The 23,020-nt window shown below is 41.1% G+C and overlaps 2 protein-coding genes across 4 annotated transcripts in view; one reads left to right on the forward strand and one right to left on the reverse strand.

Annotated features, from left to right (window-relative positions):
- ramp1 (receptor activity modifying protein 1) overlaps positions 1-12,088 on the reverse strand; it is an 80,112-nt gene extending 68,024 nt beyond the window's left edge. For 2 of the 3 annotated variants that reach the window (XR_004898129.1, XM_031291677.2), the window contains exon 1: positions 11,510-12,087. Coding sequence is in view for 2 of the 3 variants with exons in the window: in XM_031291677.2 (XP_031147537.1) it covers positions 11,510-11,567 (58 nt within the window). In the remaining variant the exon portion in view is untranslated. Of the gene's footprint in view, positions 1-11,509 lie in introns of all 3 variants that reach the window. The other variant, XM_031291688.2, reaches the window with a different exon arrangement.
- A 4,672-nt stretch (positions 12,089-16,760) lies between these two features.
- LOC116044606 (E3 ubiquitin-protein ligase mib1) lies at positions 16,761-22,186 on the forward strand. The gene is made up of 4 exons (XM_031291933.2): positions 16,761-17,120; positions 19,623-19,817; positions 20,471-20,631; positions 22,135-22,186. Exons 1-4 carry the CDS (start codon positions 16,914-16,916, stop codon positions 22,184-22,186), a joined length of 615 nt encoding a protein of 204 aa, XP_031147793.1. The 5' UTR covers positions 16,761-16,913.
- Positions 22,187-23,020: the final 834 nt, after the last annotated feature.

Consider the following 23,020-nt stretch of genomic DNA (forward strand, 5'->3'; position numbering starts at 1 on the left):
GAGCACTGGGTGTCTTGCTCAATGGTGCTGCTATGACATGGGAGAGCATGTCTGATTCACTTGGTGCTTTAGGGTATGTGTGAGACTGTGTGTGCTATACTCCTTTGTGTTGTGCCAAGTATGCCAGCATATGATAATGTGTGTGTATGTGTGGTTTCCACATCCAAGGTGCTGAAATACTTGTTGGCTCAATGGCGCCTGGATAATTGCTAATGGCTATTCCACGATGGACAGGGCGCTCACATACACACACAAAAATGCACATGCACACATGCACGCATGCTTCAGTGCCTCAACGCTGCTCATTAGCTGCTGAGGCGTGACAGTGAAATCTGGGTTACTGCTTTGCAAGTTCACACAAATGTATGCAACGCACGCATAAACAACCCCCCCCCCACACACACACACACACACAAACACACACACACACACACACAAATCCATAGGCACACACCAGTCGTGACCAGCTATTAAACTGGTTACTAATGTGGAGGGAAAATGCAGGCAGAGGAGAGCTTTGACAACAATAAAGAACAGCTGGGGGGGCTATTCACCTTTTTATTGCTAATTAGGAATATGAGAGAGTGTGAGATAAAGAGAAAGAGAGAGAGAGAGAGCGTGAAAGAGGAACTTGCTGGGGGGAAAAGGAATTGTCCGTTTGATGACATTAAGTGCTGTTAATTTAGTTACAGCTCCTATTTCTGCAAGATCAATTTGACACAGAGAGAGGTGGAAGGAGAGAGAAGGAGAGTGCTTTTGTTCATCCCTTAATTTCCATATGAGGTTCATATTGTTCACGATGTGGAGCCAAAGCAGTCAAAAGCCTGTGGAGGTGATGCTGCGCCTCTGTTACTAGAGGTCAAAATCATATGTGAGGCAGGACCGTCACAGATATATGAGCTGTTAAATCAGGTGATGAGTGTGGAGCGGTGGAGATGGAACTCCTCTCATGTTATCAAGAGGGATGCAGTGTTTTATTGAAACTACTGCTCAGATCTTGGTTTGAACACTGACATGGAGTAGAAATTAACAGTAACCAGTGGATCTTTTTACACTTGCAGCTGGTATATATATATATATATATATATATATATATATATATATATATATATATATATATATATATATATACCAGCAGCAATCACCTGTTCTAATTCAAATGTCAATGTACAAAACCAGTTGCTCTCATTTGATCCAATTTGGGAATTTCTCCTGCCTCGCTCAATTCAATACTAATTCCAGTAAATTGGTAAGTTACGCATCACAAGAGAATGGAAAAATGCAGATGAACGTCATTCATCGGGGCTTCAGTGTGTAACTCAAGCTGTAATAGACCTTTTTCATTTGATACTTGTATAGAAAATCCTACATGCATTTCCTACATGGGTTGTTGTTAAATGTGACTTATGAGAGAGGATTTCCTCAAATAAATAGGTTGTGAAATCACTTCTGTAGTGTTCACTGTAGCATATCGGTGCTGAGTTTTGGGAATCTGAAGCCACTGTTGACAACGAACGGATGAATTAAAGGTCACTAGTTCAAATCCCTGACCTCAATCACTCAGTATGTATCTGACTGAATGGCAGCAGAACTCTTCACCCTAAATGAGCAAAACCTGGGGGAAGATTAACTGAGCATGCTCTTTGCAGCAATCCCTTGCAGATGCAATCACACCTGAGAGCTAAATACAATTCAGCCTCTGGTTTCCACAAAATTAAATATGTCGACTTTAAAATAAATCTCTCCTGGACATTAACCTTATAAAGGCGCTGGAGAAAAAGTCAGAGGATTAAGTGATTAGGATTCATAAACTGCGGACCATGAATGTCTGCACAAACCTTCATGTCAATTTATCCAATAGATGTTAAGATACTTCAGTCTGGACCAAAGAGGTGGACAAACTGATGTTTCCATTAGGGATGCACCGAATCCAGATTTTTGGGGTTCGGCCAAATACCGAATCCACTGGTTAAGATTCTGCCGAACCCGAAACCGAACCGAATCCTACTACCATCCTCAGTCCATTAACACAGTAAACACATTAATGAAGTAAACAACGTCCACAGCAGTGCATTTTTCATTTTATTTTATTTTAACTGTAAAAAAAAAAATAAAAAAAAGAATAGGCAACATTATGCCAGGAAGACAAGTGGGAAAAACTATTTTGACAAGGCCAATGTTTACCCTATCTCAAGATCCAATCAATATCCAAAATATTAGCCTTTTAGATTTATAATCCCATAAAGTAGGCTAAGTAGGTTGTCTGGTTAACACAAGTTTTTAGCTGTGACTGTCCTTCCTTTGCCGTACCTGAAGTTGCTGCATGTTGGCTGCTGTCTGTAGATTCCTTCATGCACAACTCGTATTCTTTTGGATGTTTCATATGCAAATGTTTTAACAGCGGCAATGTTGTGTATTGTTTAGGGTCCTTGCCACCACGAGACAAATCGGCATTGCAAATTGAACATGTAGCTGGACTTGAATCGCCTTCTTTTGACTGAAAGTACTGCCAAACAACACTTTTTCTGCTACCGAGTTCCATTTTCACTTTCTCACAGCCTACTGCATTGAACGCTCCACCTATGTAAACACCTTCCTGTAATCAACGGCGCCGTCATTACATTGCAGCGTAATGCAAGCGTAGGGTTCGGTTCGGTGAAAAAAAATTCTAAGGTTCGGCCGAAACCGAACCCCGTCAAAAACCCCAATATTCAGCCAAATCCGAACCCTGGATTCGGTGCATCCCTAGTTTCCATCCATAGAGGCATACTGCCAGCACCACTAAAATGTATAGTTAATCAGTTAGTAGTTATATTATAGGAATCGTGTATTAGGTCTTTTAGTATGGATTATGGCACAATGGAGCAAAATGTACAACTTTATGTTTTATGTTTTTGTCAAAGTTCCCAACTGATTATCTTTGTATATACCTTATTACTGCTTTTTAGGAAATGTAATAGCGTCTTAAGGTCTGTTGTGAATTTTTCGATGACATGCAAAGTTAATGCAAAAATGCGAATAGACGCAAAATTGCGCCGGGCGACACAAATAGGTGTCCCACGCAAGTGAAATATTTCAACTTCAGCGAAAAATTTGCCTGACGCTGTGTCACGAAACCCTTTCAGCGTTGCGATTCTCCTGACGTCACTGAGAATCAGAATTGGAGGAAAAACATCACCATCTGTAGGCACCCCGAACCTCTACTCAATGTCACTATTGTGCATAGTTGTGCAGAGACAGAACAAAAAAAGAGGGCTTGGAGAAAAGTGAACGAAGCCATAGGACTACATGGTAAGTTCTGATTTGTTACTTGATCCCAGCTATCACTTGCACTTTAACCAAGTTAGAATTAATGTTGGCGAATATTCGCAAGGTGCGAAATACTCAAAAAAAACACTCCAGTGGTCGCATTAACGCAAGTAAAACCAGGCGGAAATTTGGTTCGCGTTTGGTCCAAAAACACCTTTAAGTATCCCTTTCATCAGGGGACCTACAGTAGTCCTGTACAATTTTAGATATTTTAGACCTGTTTATTTCAAACTTGCTCTAAAATGGTCTTTCAGCTACTTTGCCATGCCTAGTGTGATTATGAAATTTAAACATCTCAGTATCCCCAGAAATTGCCTCAACATTAGACGAATCCTTAACCTTAACGATTTAGGTCCAATGCCAACATTTGGAAAATTCGTCCAATATCAAAGCTCTTGTCTGGTAATAGGGTTGGTTTTAAAATGATGCTGTAGGAATGAGATCTATCTCTGACTAATTTGATCCACTTTTGTGTTCCCAGCAGGTAACGCATCAAACTGCTGACACTACAGTCACATGCACTCCAGCATCAGACGTTGGTGAGCCTCCTGATGTTCTGTACTGTAGCCCAGGAGCCATAAACTGCTCCAGCTGAACAACTGAGGGGTCAGCAGCACAAGACACATCTCCCGACTACAAGCAGTACAGTATGTACATGTTTCCATGCCTCAGCCACACCTCCTTCAGGCCATTGCTATAAATACAAATGTGTAACCATTTGACCAGTCTTGTTAGGTCAATGTCAGGAGAAATCCCTTACAGGCTCTTTGGTGGCTTTAAATGACTGCGTGTCACAAGGTCTTGATGTCGTGGGCCACATTGACGTGTCATCATGTACTTTCTGTGAAGCAGAAATGCCACGGAAAAAAATTTCTTCAAAAGAAAATTCCACCCTGATGCACTGGTTGAGTGAACCGCTGCGACAGGCTCTCTATGTCACTGTTATATAAGGTTAGATGTAATGTATGAGAGCAGCGGCCCACATGAATGGGTTTTAGAATATGCTCTGTGGTTGTCAATGAGAGGGCTGATGTTGTATTCATAGTTTCTGGTTTTATTCTTATATTAGAAAAATGTGACAAAAACATGCACAAACATTACTATATGGGGAGATATAAATTACAACACGTGGCCGCATGGTTACCAATAAATTAATAGATTATCTGGATACTACATCTTTTTATTCAGTTTTATAGATTAAAAAAAAAAACTGATACCCACTGTGCACTCCCTGTACAGCAACTAGAGAGCAAAAAGAGCTAAAAGGAGAGTGAATATTGGACTAACATTTGGAGATGGACAGACACTCAACACCAAATGAATGCTAATGTTGCTCTATGTGTGCTGAATGTGTAAAATTAAAAACATTATGAGGTGATAATGTTGGCTCCTATAATTGACATATCAATTGAAAAGCATGTGTGTTAGTTGCTTAACCATAACATACCATACTGTAGTTGCCATGCTTGGATAATGACGCTAAAACTATCCATTATTGAAAATAAGCCAGGGTTATGCAAAATTGTTCAATATCAACATTCTGTTTGGTGAATGGGTTACAATATTTGACCTAAGTGGATTATGAACTCTCTCTCTCACACACACACACACACACACACACACACACACACATGCTCACACCACACACACATGCTCACACCACACACACGTGCGCACGCACGCACACACACGCTCACACACACAATGGGAGGATTGTTCATTTTAGAAAGCAATAGTCACAAGAGAGGCTGTTGGTGTCCCCCAGCATTACCAATGATCTACAACTAATTACAGTTATTCACAGTCTGTGTGACACACAAAAAACTGTTTCTACAACTCACCAATTATGGCCCAGCATTTGGGCTCACTAATCCTCTCAAAAAAGAGTATGAAATTAGATCTTTATTGTAAAGTTAGAAATTATTCTTATGTAGCTGAGTACACATTGATTGGAGTGCACTGAACTGCTTCTGTTGCAGCTAACAGCACTACAGGCAGATTTCTGAAAACCCTCAGTGCAGTGCAAAAGCATAACCTTGGGTAATTTTTTATCTCAAATATCCTGTCTTTTGAGGGCCTCGCTTGCAAAAACCTCTCACTTACAGCAAGAATGAAACAGTGTTGCTATTTTGTCACTTGTTAGATATCTGTATTTACCTCCCCCATAAGGAACTCTCAGTGGATACGGAGGGCGAGAGAAGTGATGAAAAATGACTTACTAGGGAGAAGAAGTGTATGAGGGAAGTAATCTAATACTGTAATACACATGAAAAACAGCTCCATCAAAAAGAGGCATGGCTACTTTTCATGGCTTTCCTCTTCTCCTTTCATCCCTCGTTCACCATCTATCTAATTAGCCAAAGTCCAGTGGGCGGGTCTGTGCCGGGTCCGTCACACAGGATGCACACAAACACACACATGGAAACATACGTTACAACATTCAAAACAGACACAGATATACAGTATATCAGCCCTATTAAAACTTTCACTATCCAGCCCCACCTACCTCATTTATCTCTCTGTCTCTTCTTAGACTGGTTCTTACTCTCATTGTCACCCCCTCCCTCTCTCTCTTTCTCTCTCTCTCTCTACTGATTTATGGAGATTCTTAAAAACGTCCCCTTGAGTCCTTCAAAACAGAAATACGTGCTCCTCTGCCCAAGCAGAACAGAGACAAAAAGAGCCTTGTGCTTTTAGAAAATCCATGCATTCTCTCTAGATAAGTGAGAGCGTTAAGGGGGCTGTACTTCATATTCAGAACATTATTATAGCAGCAAAGAAATATTTGCTAAAGCTATAGTGTGAGATATGTGTGTGTTGCAGCCACGCTTCTCTGTTCTTTATTTTGATAGCCGGTCCGGCCGCGCATGCATGTTAGTGCATGTGAGTGCATTGAGCATCAGTACGCCTAGTACGCCGAGGGCCGTGATAAAGCGTCTGTATTTGACGAGTTGGGGAACGGTCGTGAGAGCCGTGTGGAGGCAATTGTTGCGACCTAGGAATAAAAGATAGCAAATTAAAGTATACACATTTTATGACGCTAAAAATGTACAAGACAATATTATTTATTAAGCTACTGTTATACAACTTTATTCATTGTTCATCTTCATTCATTTGTTAATATGCTGATGTTGATGTATGACAATTCTGAGTGACACTATACCTCATTAGTGTGCGTGACTGAAGTTGTATTGAGTTTGTGGGAAAAAAAGCGTTGTGTCATACTGCTTTGTAAAAACTGTAAAAAAAAAAAAAAAATGCACCACTGGGGAGAATAAAGTTGCTGAACAAAAGAAGACGGAGTTGTTTCTTTTCAAGGGTGCAACACAATCCCAGACTACTTTTTTTCTGAATATCGAGTACAGCCCCTTAAACTGGAGACTGGGGCAAAGACCCGACCAAAATTAACATTACTGTCTCTGATGGTAACATCACACACTCCTGAAATGTATCTAAAGCAGTGGGGAGTCAACTAACTCTCTCTGTCTCTCTCCCCATCCTCCTCTCCCACTTTCTTGTGTTCATATTGTTGCCTTAAAAAAATGCATGCCTGCTGATGCTGAAGAATGTCTGCCAACCAACCACATCTCCCTGTAAGATAAACAGTCAAACAACCACACTGATGCAACAAATGCTTATCTGTTCAAGAAATGTGTAGCATTTCATCATCGAGAAGCCTGTATCTTGTCTCCTGTCCTAGAATTTTCAATGCTGAGGAAACTATGGGAAATACAAATACTCGAAGGAGACATATGATGCTCATTTTCAGGTTCATACTTTTACCAAAGATACAGACGTGGTGTGCCAAGGCCTTTAGTCAAATGAAGTTAGTGTCTTCCAAAGTTACTGCCTTTTTACAACAAAACTTCCTCTTTTTGGTTTCCCCGGGCAGTGTTTTGTTGAGGAGCTGTGGTGGAAACACTTACACATGACTGCCAGGACATAGATGCCCCCGGGTGCTAGGGTCACTTCAAGGAATGATTACAATGGCCAGTAACTAACGATGTACATGAGGCTTTCAGTAAGACAGACTTGAAAGAGTCTGAAAGTACCCTTTAAATCAGATGGATTTCTGAAAGCTTAGTTGATTCTAAATGAAGCCACCCAACCAAAATTAATCAACTTGAGCTTTTCTTTTATTAATTTTTTTTTTCATTTTGGAAGAAAAATTGATTAAAAGCATGCCCGAGACTTAAAATAAGGCATCAGGCCACCCGCTCTCGCTATGTAGAGACCTATCAGACATTGTCTCATGAACGACTCTAAGCCTCACACTTTAGTTGGCGTACACTGCATCAACCATTTTGATTGCTTACAGGATATTCAGTCATTCCAGTCAAACTGTTAGAATTGCCAGATGTTTTCCCCAAAGTTGTTCCTCAAAGTATTCCCCTTTTGTCATTTTACTAATGTCCAGTGAGTCGCTTGTGTTGTTGTGAAATATTTCAAACAAATTCAAATTGAATCCTGAGCCGTCAGATGAAAGACGATCATGTCAGCGAAAGAGGATTAAAGTGTCTCTCTGCGCCAATCCCTTGGTATCTTTGGGGAAAGAGTGAAGACTCCTTTCCCTTTATCCATTTTGTACTTGTCGGCCCAAAACATTACAAGAGACAATTAAAAACGGCTTCTGTCATGGCACAAATGACTTCAATTGCAGAGGTTATTTTGATTTGTATCAACTCTGTGTTCTATTAATCTAATTATGCTGCCAGTCTTTAAAAGTGCCTGTAAGACTAATAGAATGAAAGTATCCTAGACAGATAAATGGACCGCCTGAATGTGCATCATTATTTAGGGACCAAAAAATGTTTTTTGAAAGAAAAGATTTTTCAGAGCAAAAAAATTGCTGTTTCAGGTGGGAATGTGGTAAAACAGTAATGAGGCAACCTGGTGCCGCTGTGATGAGTCATACATTTCTCTTTCTGCAAATAGAACACCTACATGGAGGCTATGTAATGGGAAACAAAGGGCAAAGTGATAAAGAGTAGAGGAAGCTTGCCTCAACACCTTTGTCAGATAGCGTCACAGCGTGTGTAGTATGCACGTTGGTGTATTTCCAGTGCATATTTCAACTGTGTGTTCATTTTATTTTTTCATCACCACTCTGAAGTCTGTAACAGGTGTAACTAGTACATTTTTATAGAAATCCACAATGCTCAGTTTGGGGTTAGGGGATGAGATTCATTTTACAGTTCAGCTGAGGGTAAAGCATTTAGTGGTTAGCATTAGTGTTAGAGGTTGGGAAATGAACCCAAGTCAACTGAGTGTCTTCCCAAGCCTAAACGTACATGCTGTGGATAAATCTGTGCACGCAGCAGAGAAAGAGAAAGAAAGAGAGATAAGGGTCTGAAAAGGAGACAAATAAGACTGGATCTCCTCGCTGAGACTTTCCTGCATTACATGGCTTTATCAGCCGAGTGGTCTTGTCATACATTTTGTATAAGTGGCAATGCATAATGACGGAAATTAAATAATTGATATCATACTCTCATAACATCTTTTTCTTGAAACTTGAAAAAAAATATTTGTGGATCTGGTGTACTTCACATCGCTGATCATAATAGGTTTGTTAAATATTCGTATCACTGTTGTAGTTTGTTCACTTTACGTTCTCTAAGCTAAGTGGTTGCATCACACTTCATACTCAAGGTAATTACAGTATATACATTTACATTATGTGAAAGTAGGGCTGGGCAATATATCAATATATCGATATATATCGATATCGTGATATGAGACTAGATATCGTCTTGGATTTTGGATATCGTAATATCGTAATACGGCTTAGGTGTTGTCTTTTCCTGGTTTTGCAGGCTGCATTACAGTAAAGTGAGGTCATTTTCTGAACATACCAGACTGTTGTAACTGTTCTATTATTTGCCTTTACCCTCTTAGTTATTATATCCACATTACTGATGATTATTTATCACAAATCTCTTGTGAAAATATTTTGTAAGAGCACAAATTGTCAGCCCTACAATATCGTCCTAATATCGACATCAACATTGTGATATTTGATTTCCTCTATATTGCCTAGGGCCGCACAATATGAGGAAAATATGCGATATGCAATAACATTGTTGAATATCGCGATAACGATATTACTTGCGATAAATAAACAGCTATTAAAGTGTACTCAGTTCTGCATTTCTGCTGCTTTCAGTATTCTGCTAAAATACAACAAATTGCTTGTTGAATTTACTAACAACTAATGAAAGGAAATCATTTTCGACATTCTTTTATTGAACAAATTGAACATTGAATTGAATATAAAATGCACCACTAAAAAAAGAATGACAGTTTCATTTTAAAGTGCAGTTTTCTACTGATATTTTCTTTCAACTAACACCTAACACAAATCTCTGAGTGTCTATTGGCTATATCGCAGCCTTTCGCGGTATGTATATTGTGCCTGTTGATACTGCGATGACGATAAAAAAACAATATATTGTGCGGCCCTAATATCGCCCAGCCCTATGTGAAAGTGAACACACTGCCGGTCATATAAATGTGATGGCCAGCGCTGATTCTGACTGTCTGCAGTTGCTGGTTCACTAGGTCTACACAGACACAACTTATAAGTTTAATTTACAACAGAGTTATCACACCATGATTGCTTCTGTTTCTTTCGCTGTCTTTTAATAAGAGGAAGTAACACACTATGTATCACAGCTAAGCTGACAGCAGTGCTCTCGGTCACCACCGGTGAGCGGAGCTCCACTGCTAAAAGCTACTGATTCTATCAGTATAGCCTGAATCACCTTTGTCTTAGTCACCAAAGAAGAGTCCGGGTCGAGTCACCATTGCCGGAGTTCGAGTCCAAGTCGAGTCACTAGTCCAGAGTCGTACTCAAGGCGGATGCAAATACTCTATCACTGCCTATTACACATAAATGTAGTCAGAAACTTTATCCAACTTCTGAGCCCTATTTCATGAATGCTCGAGTACGAGTTGATAAATTCTCCAAGGCGAGTCACGAGTCCAGAGAATAGCGACTCGAGTCCGAGTCCAGGACTACTCCATCCAGAGGTACTCCATCACTGGTAGTATTACAACTGTGTAGCTATTGTAAAAAAGAAATTACCTCACCATTTTTGAGTGTCATTATTTTTGAAAAACAATGACAAATGTTAAATAGTTATACCACTATGTTAAAATATTAAAGTAAAATAGGTCAGGTGTCCTACTGACTAGCTAAGCTCATATTTATTTTGACTTTTCAGCAACTGACTTTTTTTTTTTAAAGAACAATGGAAGAACCTCAACCAGCTAATGCATCATTTCTATCAGATTATGTTTCTTGTAGAAATAGATTTTTGCGACTATGCTTGGCAAAAAGCAAGTTTTTTCTTACTTTTTCATAACCCTTCCAGGTGAATTCCCTACATCTCAGTTGGAATAAGTGGATTTATTGTATACAATCTCTAAATAGTAAGCCTGATTGCAATGACCTGATAATAACCTGATAATATTACATGATTGCAGAAGGTTGCCAAATTAAATGCATACCACTCCAAACAGAGAATCTAACTAGAGAAGCCTTCAGTGAACTTGTGGTAGCAAGCTAAAATAAAAAAATAAAATAAAAAAAAACCCATCACAACAGTTTAGAAATGTTAGGCACATTTCCTACCTGTGGAAAATCATTATAATGAAAAAGCTGACTTGTGAGGGAATCCTGTAGTACATTTGATATCATATCATAACGAACCCACAGGTTAGGTCAGGAGTATAATGAAAGTGAGAGTGATAATAACGTGTTTTATGGTCTATATAAACAATTATTAAAAGTAATTTTAATATGATTATTAAGTACCACAAACACACGAGATCCTGGCACAATATTGCTGTTTGTTTCATTGTTTGGAACATCAAACTTGCCATTCATCTTTAAACCAGCAGAAGTGAACACATACTATTGCAGGTATGTTGCTCTGTTTGACTCTGGATGTGAATGAGAGTAATTGAAGTCGTTTTTACACAGCAATTACTAAGCCTCCATAAACACAATATGTACATCCGAACTCATTTGTTTCTAACTGATGATCGCATGAGGAATGTTTCGCCACGTCTGATGACGTGTCTGATATTTTCCAAACAGATGTCACAATTTAGGTTTACGTTAATGCGTCCCCTCACCACCTTTGTATCTCTTCATTTCACACACATGAATGCAGCCACAGAGTGAGAGACTCACCTACAACGAACCACAGGAGCGTCTGTTTCTGCCGAGCTGCCCCGGTCTGCGATCCCATCCTGTCGCTCTCAGAACGATCCACTGACTGAAGTTTGGGAGGGAAGTGAAGAGGGGGAGCAACTGACAAGAGCTCAAAGAGTAAATGGTAACATAATAAGTGACAGCAGCTAGGTGAAGAAATCCATGGAGCTTATACGGCCATCCGGTCGGGGATCCTCTGCTGTCTCACCTTGCGCAAACTGCTCGGGGGAGGGAGGGGGGGTCAAGACTCGTCCTTGCTCCTGCTGTACCTGAACTCCCCCGAGTCTTCCTGTCACCGGTCCTTTGTCATCCACACATGAATCATAGTGACTCGTAAAGTTGTAGCTCTCTTTCCCACCAGCCGTTCTGAGGTTTAGGAGGAATTCGGAGCGCGCTTTTGAAGTGTGCAGGGCTGGAAATTGTGCTGAGCTGTGCGCAACGGGACGCACCAGCCTGGGACCGGTGGAGCGGAGAGACTGTGTGATGGTTCACTGCTTCTGTCTGCGAGGGCACGGCTCTGGGTGAGCGGCGGGGACACGGGACAGACCCAAACAGAGCAATTACAGCGCGGGGAGGGGAAGTGAGGGGGATTTGGATGAGGGAGGAGGCACCGGACTCCTAATGGTACTTTTCCATTGGTTAATCGGATACGTACCCGCGGCCAATGCAGCCTATGACCACAACTTAATAAATAACCAAACTCAATACACAAATAAAAAAGCAAACAAGCAAAAGTAATTGACTATAGCTTAAACTAAACGTATGTTATTACCGGAAATTGTCAGACACCATCTGAAATAGAATACATGTATATCACCTTTATAGAGAGAGACCACACAGACTTTAAATTGTAGATTGTGGATTAATTTGGAATTACTAAAATGGATTAAAAAACAGCATTTGCTGTGTGATTAGTGGACATGTAGAAAAGTTGTCCACCTGTGGTGTGGATCTGAAGACAGGTGCAATGGTTTAAGATTGGATTCAGAGTTGCCCAACACTGCCATCTAGTGGTCATGTGGAGCGTTACAGCTCAAGTTCACATACATCTGTACACGTTTTTTATACAAGCCCTAGCCCTCATATAGTCATTATAAAACAAAACTCCTAATCACTGGTAAAAAAAAAATAATAACAAAGGCTGACGTGTACGAGCCTGAGTGTAGCTTGTAAGGGACCACAGATCTGGAACGAGATTGATGAAAACTTGAAATTGTTGCATTCTGTCTCCATCTTCAAGAAAAGTCTAAAGGAAAAGATGCTTCTAACATAATGATTGTTGAATATTCTTCAGTTATATTTGTACTGGGATTGTCTGTATTTTGTGGTATTTGTCTGTGTTGAGTCTATTGTGAATTGACTTTTTAGTGTCTGTATATTCTCTGGTGTATGTTTATAGTTATTATCGAGCCCCTTTCGAAAAGCTTTTAGTAGCTTATTTGGGGTTCCCTCATTTCACGCGGCCTACATATGATGATTGTACCTTCTGAAATTGTGTTTTAATGATACGATGATGACGTGTGAATAAATCACAAAAAAACAAAAGTTAGAACCCAACTTTTTCCAACTTTAATTCAATAATTGTATCGTCTTTAGACAATTTCTCAGTCCGATTTTCCTTCTTTAGTGTAGTAAAACAGGAGAGGTTAAAAAGATGAGTGGTTGTAATCATGGCTCACCACATCACACTAAATATATTTAACAGTTCAAAGTGGTTTAAACTTCAGCAGAAATGAATAAACCAAGTGCCTCCTGTGACGCACTCTACCGTCTGCCCAGTATGACCCACAGTGATGATGAGAGGGAACACATCAATAGAATATTATAACACTTCACTGCAGCAAACCAGTAGTTTATGTTTGGATCCGTATTGCACATGTATTACTCTGGTGATTCATACTTGATTCTGTTTTCATTTAGAATCCACGGCTAAGCTCGTAAAATCCTGTTTCTCTTCTATACATCCTTATACGTTGTTGAGAAATCCACTTTTTCCGTCTGTCTGACAGCATCACATACTGTGTATTGCGGGTTTTTTCAAAGTCTGAGCCTGTGGGCCTCCTCTCAGACAAGGCTTGAAAAAATGCGTCCCCTCCCCCCCCCCCCCCCTCGTTTTTTTTTTAATAACTTAATGTAATAACGTATGTTCTATTTTTTCAATTCCATTCACTAAGCCTCCCTGAAACTGTTTGTAGCCCCCTGGGGAGGCCCAAACCACTGCTGTATTGTGTATCAGCTTTTTTCAACTTTACGCTCAAACTACATGACCTTTACTCTGCATGAACCATGAACATGAAACATGGGATGTCTTCTTGGAATTCAAAATAAAGTTATGTTCAAAGTTCACACCAAAAAATGTATATCACAATTTAATTATAGCTACAGTACAGAAATGTATAGTAAATACATGTTTTGTTTCACCTTTTTATAAAGACTAGACTAGTTGGAAATATTGGTTTTTGGAGCCATTTGAAGTGTATAAAAATTGTCTCTATTTTGCTGCAGTTTGCTTTGAACCCAGTGTGAAAAGGCACATTCATCTGTATTAAAAGGCCTAAACATGACTCATCTACGTGGGATGGTAGAGACTAAACCTTTGTTGTTGTTCTCTGCCAAATACCTTTGTGTGCCTTCATGATGTTACATGAGAGCAACAGAAGAAGCTTCCAACAACGACTCAGAAAATGAAATGGCTGAATGGAAAAAAGGCAGCCTGAGGCAGGTCCTGACGGAGGGTCATATCACAGGTAAGAAGAACTGAATAGAGGATTACACAGAGGCAACAAAACTACCAGTGGCTAACTTTACAAATAAGGCAACAGGTGCAACTCAGATAAGTCAGTGCCACTAGAAAAGTCTCGAAAGGTCCAGAAAAAGGATAGCACAGAACAAATACCTGTCTAGACCAAGACCAAGCACATCGTCTCCATCCAGTGGGCCAGTCGGGACAAAATAGAAACATGTTATGGGAAAAAAAACATCACAGAACAAGGCGGATAATTTTAGTAAGGCAAAGAAGAAGATGGCATAAAGAAGAAACTTGAAGAAACTAATAAATGTATGTATTATTTCTGTTGAACAGAGGGTGGAAGGGATAAAGAAAGCAGGAACGGAAGACCCCAACAAATTCGAGGCTGTAAATCTCACTCTCATCTCAAACCAAAATGCTTTTGAGGCAGAATGCAGAAGGATTTAAGAGGAGATGAAGCAGAGATGTTAGTAAAGCACTTCTTACAAGTACAAATTATTCAAGAAGGACATGAAGCAAAAACATGAAGTGAAAACTGATGTAACGTCAAGGAGGAAAGCTTAGGACTGTGACTCAAAAACAGGAGATGAAATGGTAAACCATATGACAATTTGAAAAATTAAGCTTGTCAAGAAGTAAAGGTTGTAAAGAACAAGATCAGAATCTACCATCAGGGTTGAGTGATCACACAATGATGTCAATGACTGTCTACCCCATTAGTATTCTATTATCAAGAGGACATCAAGAGCTCATTACAAGAAAAAACTACATCTGGAGACAAATGTGTTTATCTTTAACAAAGGATTAAGGAGCACTTTAATAAAAAGGCTGAAATCAACATGTCTACATTGCCAAAAAGTATGATTATACTGCACTGTGAAGCATTGGAGCATTACACTACATCACAGCTATGGTACAGTTCACACCAGACCACACTGTGGGCTAACTGTACATACATCTTTTAACCCACAGAGGTCAGTACAGCAATGGTTTTTTGTCCATGCAAGTGTGGATTTACTCTTTAAACTTCCCTAATGTCAATGAGGAGCTGTGACCATCTGGAAGTATAGTATTACTGAATGGTATATCAATTTGCTGCATATGACTGATGTAAGTATGAAACACAACTTTTATATATTCTATTACATGATGATTATAGTTTTTGTGTTCTGTTCACGATCCCCTGTAGGTTTAATTCAAGCGATGATGTTGGTGTACATCATTAATGGTTCATCATATTATCTTGTTCATGAAGTTCCAGTAAATCTGGAAATTAGCATGAAAAAGTATTTTGTTCCTTTAGAAATCAGTTATGTTTACATGTGCAAAGATTACAAGCAAGCAAAGGTATATCAAGTCTAGCTCCATCAAGTTCACGCCACAGTTGACTAAATGATAATTAAAAAAAAAAAAAAAAATGTTGTCTAACATTAATTTTGCAGGTCTCACTCGGTCTAAAGGTGTCAGGCAGCAAACAGCCTGCTGGCATTTAAACTAAGTCTGTCAGCCTGACCATCTCCAAGGCAACCAAATGTAAACGTACAGCAGGAGGCGTACGGGGAAAAGAAGAAGAAAGGAGAGGAAACACTAGAGTGGAGAGTCTGTTGAAAAGGATCAAAAGGTTTGCTCGTGAAATGTCCACAGAGGGTCCGAGAAGACATATGGCTAGATGAGCTCATGAAGGAATGTGAAGAACGGGAGCTAAAAGAACGAAATGACATCAGTACAGTAAGTAAACAGTTGTTCATTTCAACATTGTATTCCAAATCATGGTTGTTAGTCTTATTTTAAAGCTGCTGACAAATGTTTAATGTGCAAAAAAATCCTTCATATCTTCTAAAAGGCACTTTTGTAATATATCTATAGGGTATAATTGTTTGTATATCAGACATTTCGGCCATCTTGACTGTTGCTCTGTTAGTGTTGTCAAACATTAAACCACAGGGGTAGTCATGTCTCTATTGCGCACACACACACACACACACACACACACAGTTACATACACATTTAAGTTATATATACCATATTTATGGCCTGACAGAAGCCAAATATTGTCTTCATTCAACTATTTTAACAAACCTGATTTCACATTGCATTTTTTAAAGCATTTTTTTAGGCTGGGGATTCATAAATGCTAAAGAACAATGTTACTCTGAGGTTTGTGAAGTTCTTTCAGCACCTGTATCACTTGACACATCACACGCACGCACGCACGCACGCACGCACGCACGCACGCACGCACGCACGCACACACACACACACACACACATTGTCATTGGTGGCTCATTTAAAGCATACTGATGTTTATCATGGTGACTTACCAGCAGTGATAATGGGAAGGAATAATTCCTATCACGCCCTCTGTGCTGCCTCTGCTGGGAATAAAGGATCATTAGAGACTTACATCCCAAGGCAAACATCCCAGTGATGATCACACAAACATACAGACTAGCTAAGACACTGAGCTGATAGAACCGCATCAGTGCAGGGTTATTATTTCCTGAGTCATTTTGTCCTCTTGTTTGTCTTTTTCCATAACAACAAAAAAAGGTCAAGTGGTGTCTGGTCTCCTGCTTAGACACGGCTCTTCTGTCCGACTGCATTCACACAGATCCGACTGAGATCCTGTGAACTATGGAGAGAAGCGAGAAGAGAAGAGAGATAAGGAGTGTTAATGAGATGCTGAAAAGAGAGAAAGAGGAGGAAAATGAAGAAGTCCTGGTTGTGAGCCGTGGACAAGAGGTGGAGGGACGGGAGGATTTGGAGGTCTCCGACTCTGAAGATGAGGAGGAGGAAGGATCCACTCCCCTTATCGCTACCTGTCACAAAGGCATGCCTGAGGTAAATTGTGTAAGTGTGTGTGTGTGTGTGTGTGTGTGTGTGTGTGTGTGTGTGTGTGTGTGTGTATGAGAGAGAGCGTCTGGTGTTGTGTAATTATGGTTTAGCTTTGGTCACCTATCACTTAGCAGATCTAATATCAGTCCATTGTTCACTAGTAAATAGGGGCGATTCCAGGATTTTTTAAGTGGGGTGGCACAGGCGGGACCAATTGTCCATCCATCTTCTTCCGCTTATCCGGTAACGGGTCGCGGGGGTAGCAGCTCCAGCAGGGGACCCCAAACTTCCCTTTCCCGAGCCACATTAACCAGCTCCGACTGGGGGATCCCGAGGCGTTCCCAGGCCAGGTTGGAGATATAATCCCTCCACCTAGTCCTGGGTCTTCCCCGAGGCCTCCTCCCAGCTGGACGTGCCTGGAACACCTCCCTAGGGAGGCGCCCAGGGGGCATCCTTACCAGATGCCCAAACCACCTCAACTGGCTCCTTTCGACGCGAAGGAGCAGTGGCTCTACTCCGAGCTCCTCACGGATGACTGAGCTTCTCACCCTATCTCTAAGGGAGACGCCAGCCACCCTCCTGAGGAAACCCATTTCGGCCGCTTGTACCCTGGATCTCGTTCTTTCGGTCATGACCCAGCCTTCATGACCATAGGTGAGGGTAGGAACGAAAACTGACCGGTAGATTGAGAGCTTTGCCTTCTGGCTCAGCTCTCTTTTTGTCACAACGGTGCGATAAATTGAGTGTAATACCGCACCCGCTGCGCCGATTCTCCGACCAATCTCCCACTCCATTGTCCCCTCACTCGCGAACAATACCCCAAGGTACTTGAACTCCTTCACTTGGGGTAAAGACTCATTCCCTACCTGGAGAAGGCACTCCATCGGTTTCCTGCTGAGAACCATGGCCTCAGATTTAGAGGTGCTGATCCTCATCCCAGCCGCTTCACACTCGGCTGCGAACCGATCCAGTGAGTGCTGAAGGTCACAGGCCGACGATGCCATCAGGACCACATCATCCGCAAAAAGCAGCGATGAGATCCCCAGCTCACCAAACTGCAACCCTTCTCCACCCCGACTACGCCTCGATATCCTGTCCATAAATACTACAAACAGGATTGGTGACAAAGCGCAGCCCTGGCGGAGGCCAACTCTCACCTGAAACGAGTCCGACTTACTGCCGAGAACCCGGACACAGCTCTCGCTTTGGTCGTACAGAGATTGGATGGCCCTGAGAAGGGACCCCCTCACCCCATACTCCCGCAGCACCTCCCACAGTATCTCCCGGGGGACCAATTGTAATTCAGCTAAATAGAACATCACATTCATTAGTAATTTCACTTGTTTTCATTTTAAACTAATTGTACATCCGAATACAATACACCTTTTCTATACTATAGGCTCAGTCTGCCACTTTTTAAAAAAACAATTCCAGTGCTGGTTCCATGGTATCAGAATTTTGGATAGTCATCATGGAAACAGTAATTGGTCATGTGACAAGGGCTGGGAAAATTGGCAGAACAGGCAGGCAAGTGACAGTGCTCTGATGGATTGGGGAGGGGCACCATGGGGGCCAATCATAGTTCAGGTGGGGGGGGGCTTCTAACTAGTAAATTCCTACAGGTGAGCATGTGTGTGTGAGACAGGTTGTATTTTTCCTATCAATAACGTAATGTTTTTTGTTCCACATCACCTGGCTCTTGCTGTTTATATAGCTCCTCTGCACCCTCTCGGGGAGGGCATGTTCAAAACAAGCATATGACTTACCGGTAACACAGGGGAGACACGATCCCCCCACTGATGTCCTGTGAAATGAGATGAGTCACATGTTGTGGAAGTTTCTTTTGCAGCAGAGTGTTTTGTGAGAGTCAAACAAAAATAAGAGAGTTCAGAACTGAAACCAAGTTTGCTCTTTGTATTTATTATACTTGCAAGCAGGAAGCACAATTTCACAGAGCACATATAGTACAGTGTGGAAATGTCTTTTCACAAGTAAAAAATACAGTTGGTTTATATACACTTCTGAATGAAAGGCATACCCATTCTTAGTAAACATGACTCAGCACTCCTAGCAGACAGTCTAAAATATATAGAAATAGAAAATATCTGTTGGGCCAATTTCGGCTGACGTCTTCCCCTCAGCACACTATCTCCCTCAAGGTGAAGTTCCTGTTTTATCTAACTGCCTGAAGAACAGAATGTTTTTCAGTGAACCTTATACATTTGTCTGGTCACATTCATTTCAGCATGACAGAATCAACTTCAAAAGAGACAAAAAACAAAAGGTCACATTTAAATCTAATTTTCCCATTACACACATTTACTGTATCCAGCTGATTTTACTGAGAATTTACCCATGTACAAAGCCTTGTTTGTATCAACAAGGAGAAGGTATGTAGCTTCACAAAATCAGCTATTTCCATCTACAGATGTACATGTGATAAACGTCTACTAACTTTCCTGTTTGTGTCATTCATCGTTTTACCTGCTGGTGTTGTAACTGTAACAGGTGGTACAGCGGCTGCTGGGGGCCGGGGCTGATGTCACCTTGTGTAACTGCAGCCAGCAGACAGCACTCCACATTAGCCCTCCTGAGCTCCAGGGGAAAGTGTTGGGGTGGATGTCGAGGCCTCATCTGCCTCCCCAGGCACAGCTGCTGCAGGCTGCCTGGCAGGGAGACCTGCACTCTTTACAGCACCTGCTGGTAAGACTCCCACGCAGCTACAGAGTGAGTGGTAGAGGATGTCCCTGATGAGCAAAGGGAACAACTAAGTTTCCATATAACAAAAACACAACTGGGTATTAATGTCTCATGATGTCACTGTGCAACTTTGTGTAACTAAAGGGAGAAATATCATCTGGTGCTTTTCGTTCAAATAATAAGTGTAATCTAAACAGCAGGCATGTGAATAATGTGTATTGTGTGTTTTCTATCTGGCCTCCAACTGTATTTAATGCTATAGCACACCAGTTTTTTAGGTGTTTAAAAGATACATTAAATGATTAAAATGATGATTTAAAGCTATAGTGCGCAACTATTTTATATGAATGAACGTCAAGCTATCACCAAATGAGTTGATACAAAGCTAATTAAGACTAATCAGCTCCACAAAACTCTCTCTGTATTTCTTAGTATGGCTCTGTTTACAAAATGGTGTAGTCCATTTCACTATTTTACACTTTCGTCATCATTGCGAGATTTGTGCTGCATTCATGTGATGTCGGAAAAATGAGTTCCAGACTGGGAAAGTTCACAATGTATTAACATTGTGAAATAGGGCATGCCTTGGCAGAGGTCTGCAGTGCACTCTCTGATTGCCCTTCTAGTTGATGTTTGTGTCTGTCTGCATGTCTCAGGTTCAGACAGACAAGGTGGATGTGAATGTTCCTAATTGTGACGGCGTGACGGCTGTGATGCTTGCTGTTCGGGACATTGACCTGTTTGAGGCCTTAGCGATACCGTTGCCATGGGAACACCAACCTGTGGAAGTGGTAAAGGAACTGCTGGAACTCTCAGCGTAAGAAAACACACATTTATCCATGCATTAATATACTAAAGAAAAATAAACACACACACAAACACACAAAAACCTTTCTTTAGAGTCACACCACCAGCAGTCAGAGAAGGTTGCATCTTGAATTAAAATATTCCTATTACTACTAATAACAATAATTCTACTTTGTGCACCAACAAGGCTCGATATTTCTTTGGCATAAAGTAACAACTTTTTGCTGACATTAACACACCAAATTGAAATGTACAGTAAACGCCAAGGGAACACATTTTTAAATATCAGCCGTTCTGTGTCTACTTAGCAATGTTGTAGTCAAGACCACCTAAACCGAGACCAAGTCTTTACCAAGACCAGAGTGTATCGAGACCAAGATAAGACCAAGACTTTGTGGGGTTGAGACCGAGACAAGACCAAGACCAGACCAATGCCAGACAGCCAGAGCCTCTTCTCTTGTCTCTCGCATTCACTTTTTTGGGAGTGCGTGTTAAGGGCTCGATGGTGTTTTTTGCCTCCAACGGCGCCTTCCAGGCAGCTAACCCTAACCTTAAAGGTCCCATGACATGGTGCTCTTTGGATGCTTTTCTATAGGCCTTAGTGGTCCCCTAATACTGTATCTGAAGTCTCTTTTATATAGGCCTTAGTGGTCCCCTAATACTGTATCTGAAGTCTCTTTCCCAAAATTCAGCCTTGGTGCAGAATTACAGCCACTAGAGCCAGTCCCACAATGAGCTTTCCTTAGGATGTGCCATTTCTGTGTCTGTAGCTATTGAGGAGGAGAGAGGGGGGGGGCAAGGTGGAGGGTGGGGGTGTGGCCTTGACCAACTGCCACTTTGCTCGTTTGGAAGCCATGATGCCTCTCTCTCATGGGTGGGCCAAATTCTCTGGGCGGGAAAAGCAGAGAAAGGGGAGGTAACCTTTCCCCTTATGACCTCATAAAGGGAAGATTCCAGATCAGCCCATCTGAGCTTTCATTTTCTCAAAGGCAGAGCAGGATACCCAGGGCTCTGTTTACACCTATCGCCATTTCTAGCCACTGGGGGACCATAGGCAGGCTGGGGGAACACATATTAATGTTAAAAAACCTCATAAAGTGAAATTTTCATGCCATGGGACCTTTAACCCTAAACATTGCCGCGCTGCCTGGGAGGAGACGTTGGGGGCAAAAAACAACCAAAGACTGTGTTAAGGGGGCGGCGAGAGGGGATTAACAGTAACCAATTTCAAATTAGAAGTGGGTGGAGTTATTGGTTGCATTTGAAGCAGGAAGTTTTACATCCAATCACATTATTTATGTTAACACATAAATCAGACAATGCACAGGCAGTTTGGTGATATCCCTGCAGTTGTGGTCTTGACCGGTCTTGAAATAAAATCAGAGTCCTCTTTATCCGAAACCGAGACCTTCAAAAAGTGGTCTTGAGACCGATCTTAAGACCAAGACCGATCTTGAGTAGCACAACACTGCTACTTAGACTTGTTCCCTCTGTCTTAATTCTTGTCCATCAGTGACCTGCGGGTACGAGATCACAGTGGCCATTCTGCTTCCCATTCTACATAAGAGTGACATGACACTATCATGAACACATGACATTGTCATGACACAGTCATGACACATGAACCCTAACCCTAACCCTAACCATAACTTGTCATGACAAAAACCGAATGACACTTAATGACAGAACCATTATGTCATAAATGTTTATGACTTGTTTATAATGTTTATGAAACGTTCATGACAGTGTCATGTCACTCTTATGTAGATACCTTCAAGTAAAGTGTAACCAAAGTACTTAAGTAAAAGTAAAGGTACAGATTTTTAAAAACACTCAAAAAAGTACAAGTACAAAGGCTTTGTTACAGTAAATAGAGTAAATATAAATTGTTACTTCCAGCCCTGGTTTCCAACTGCAGCAGGTAGCTGTTTCAGAAGAAAAGCTCTGATAAACTGACTGTATGCTACGTGCTCACACAAAACGACAGGCAGACAAAGTTAGCAGCTAGCTAGTGAACATAGTGGAGCATTCAGTAGCTAAAGATGCAAGTATATCCTTTAGGACTTGGTGGAGACCAAATCAAAGCCTAAAAAAGAAGAATGCATTCGTCAGGGGGCCAAAAAGACAACATCAAATGAATGCTATTGTTGCTCAGTGTCTGCAAGTAACTGTTAACTGGCAAGTTCCCCATATCAACTCCATATTGTGATAAAATGCCAGTGTTGTGTTTACAGCTTTTTCCACTGCCCCAAGTGGCCAAAAAAGTCTACTAATGCTTCTTTAAAAGTTAAGGGGAAATTCAGATCTTAATCCCAATAGTGCATGTGATCTGCTTTGGGAAAGTACGGATTATTCAGCTATTTGTACATTCTCATGCTTCGTTCAAAAATAAATATAGT

This window comes from Sander lucioperca, chromosome 8 (assembly GCF_008315115.2).
Source record: "Sander lucioperca isolate FBNREF2018 chromosome 8, SLUC_FBN_1.2, whole genome shotgun sequence".
In the NCBI taxonomy this organism is placed as follows: Eukaryota; Metazoa; Chordata; class Actinopteri; order Perciformes; family Percidae; genus Sander; species Sander lucioperca.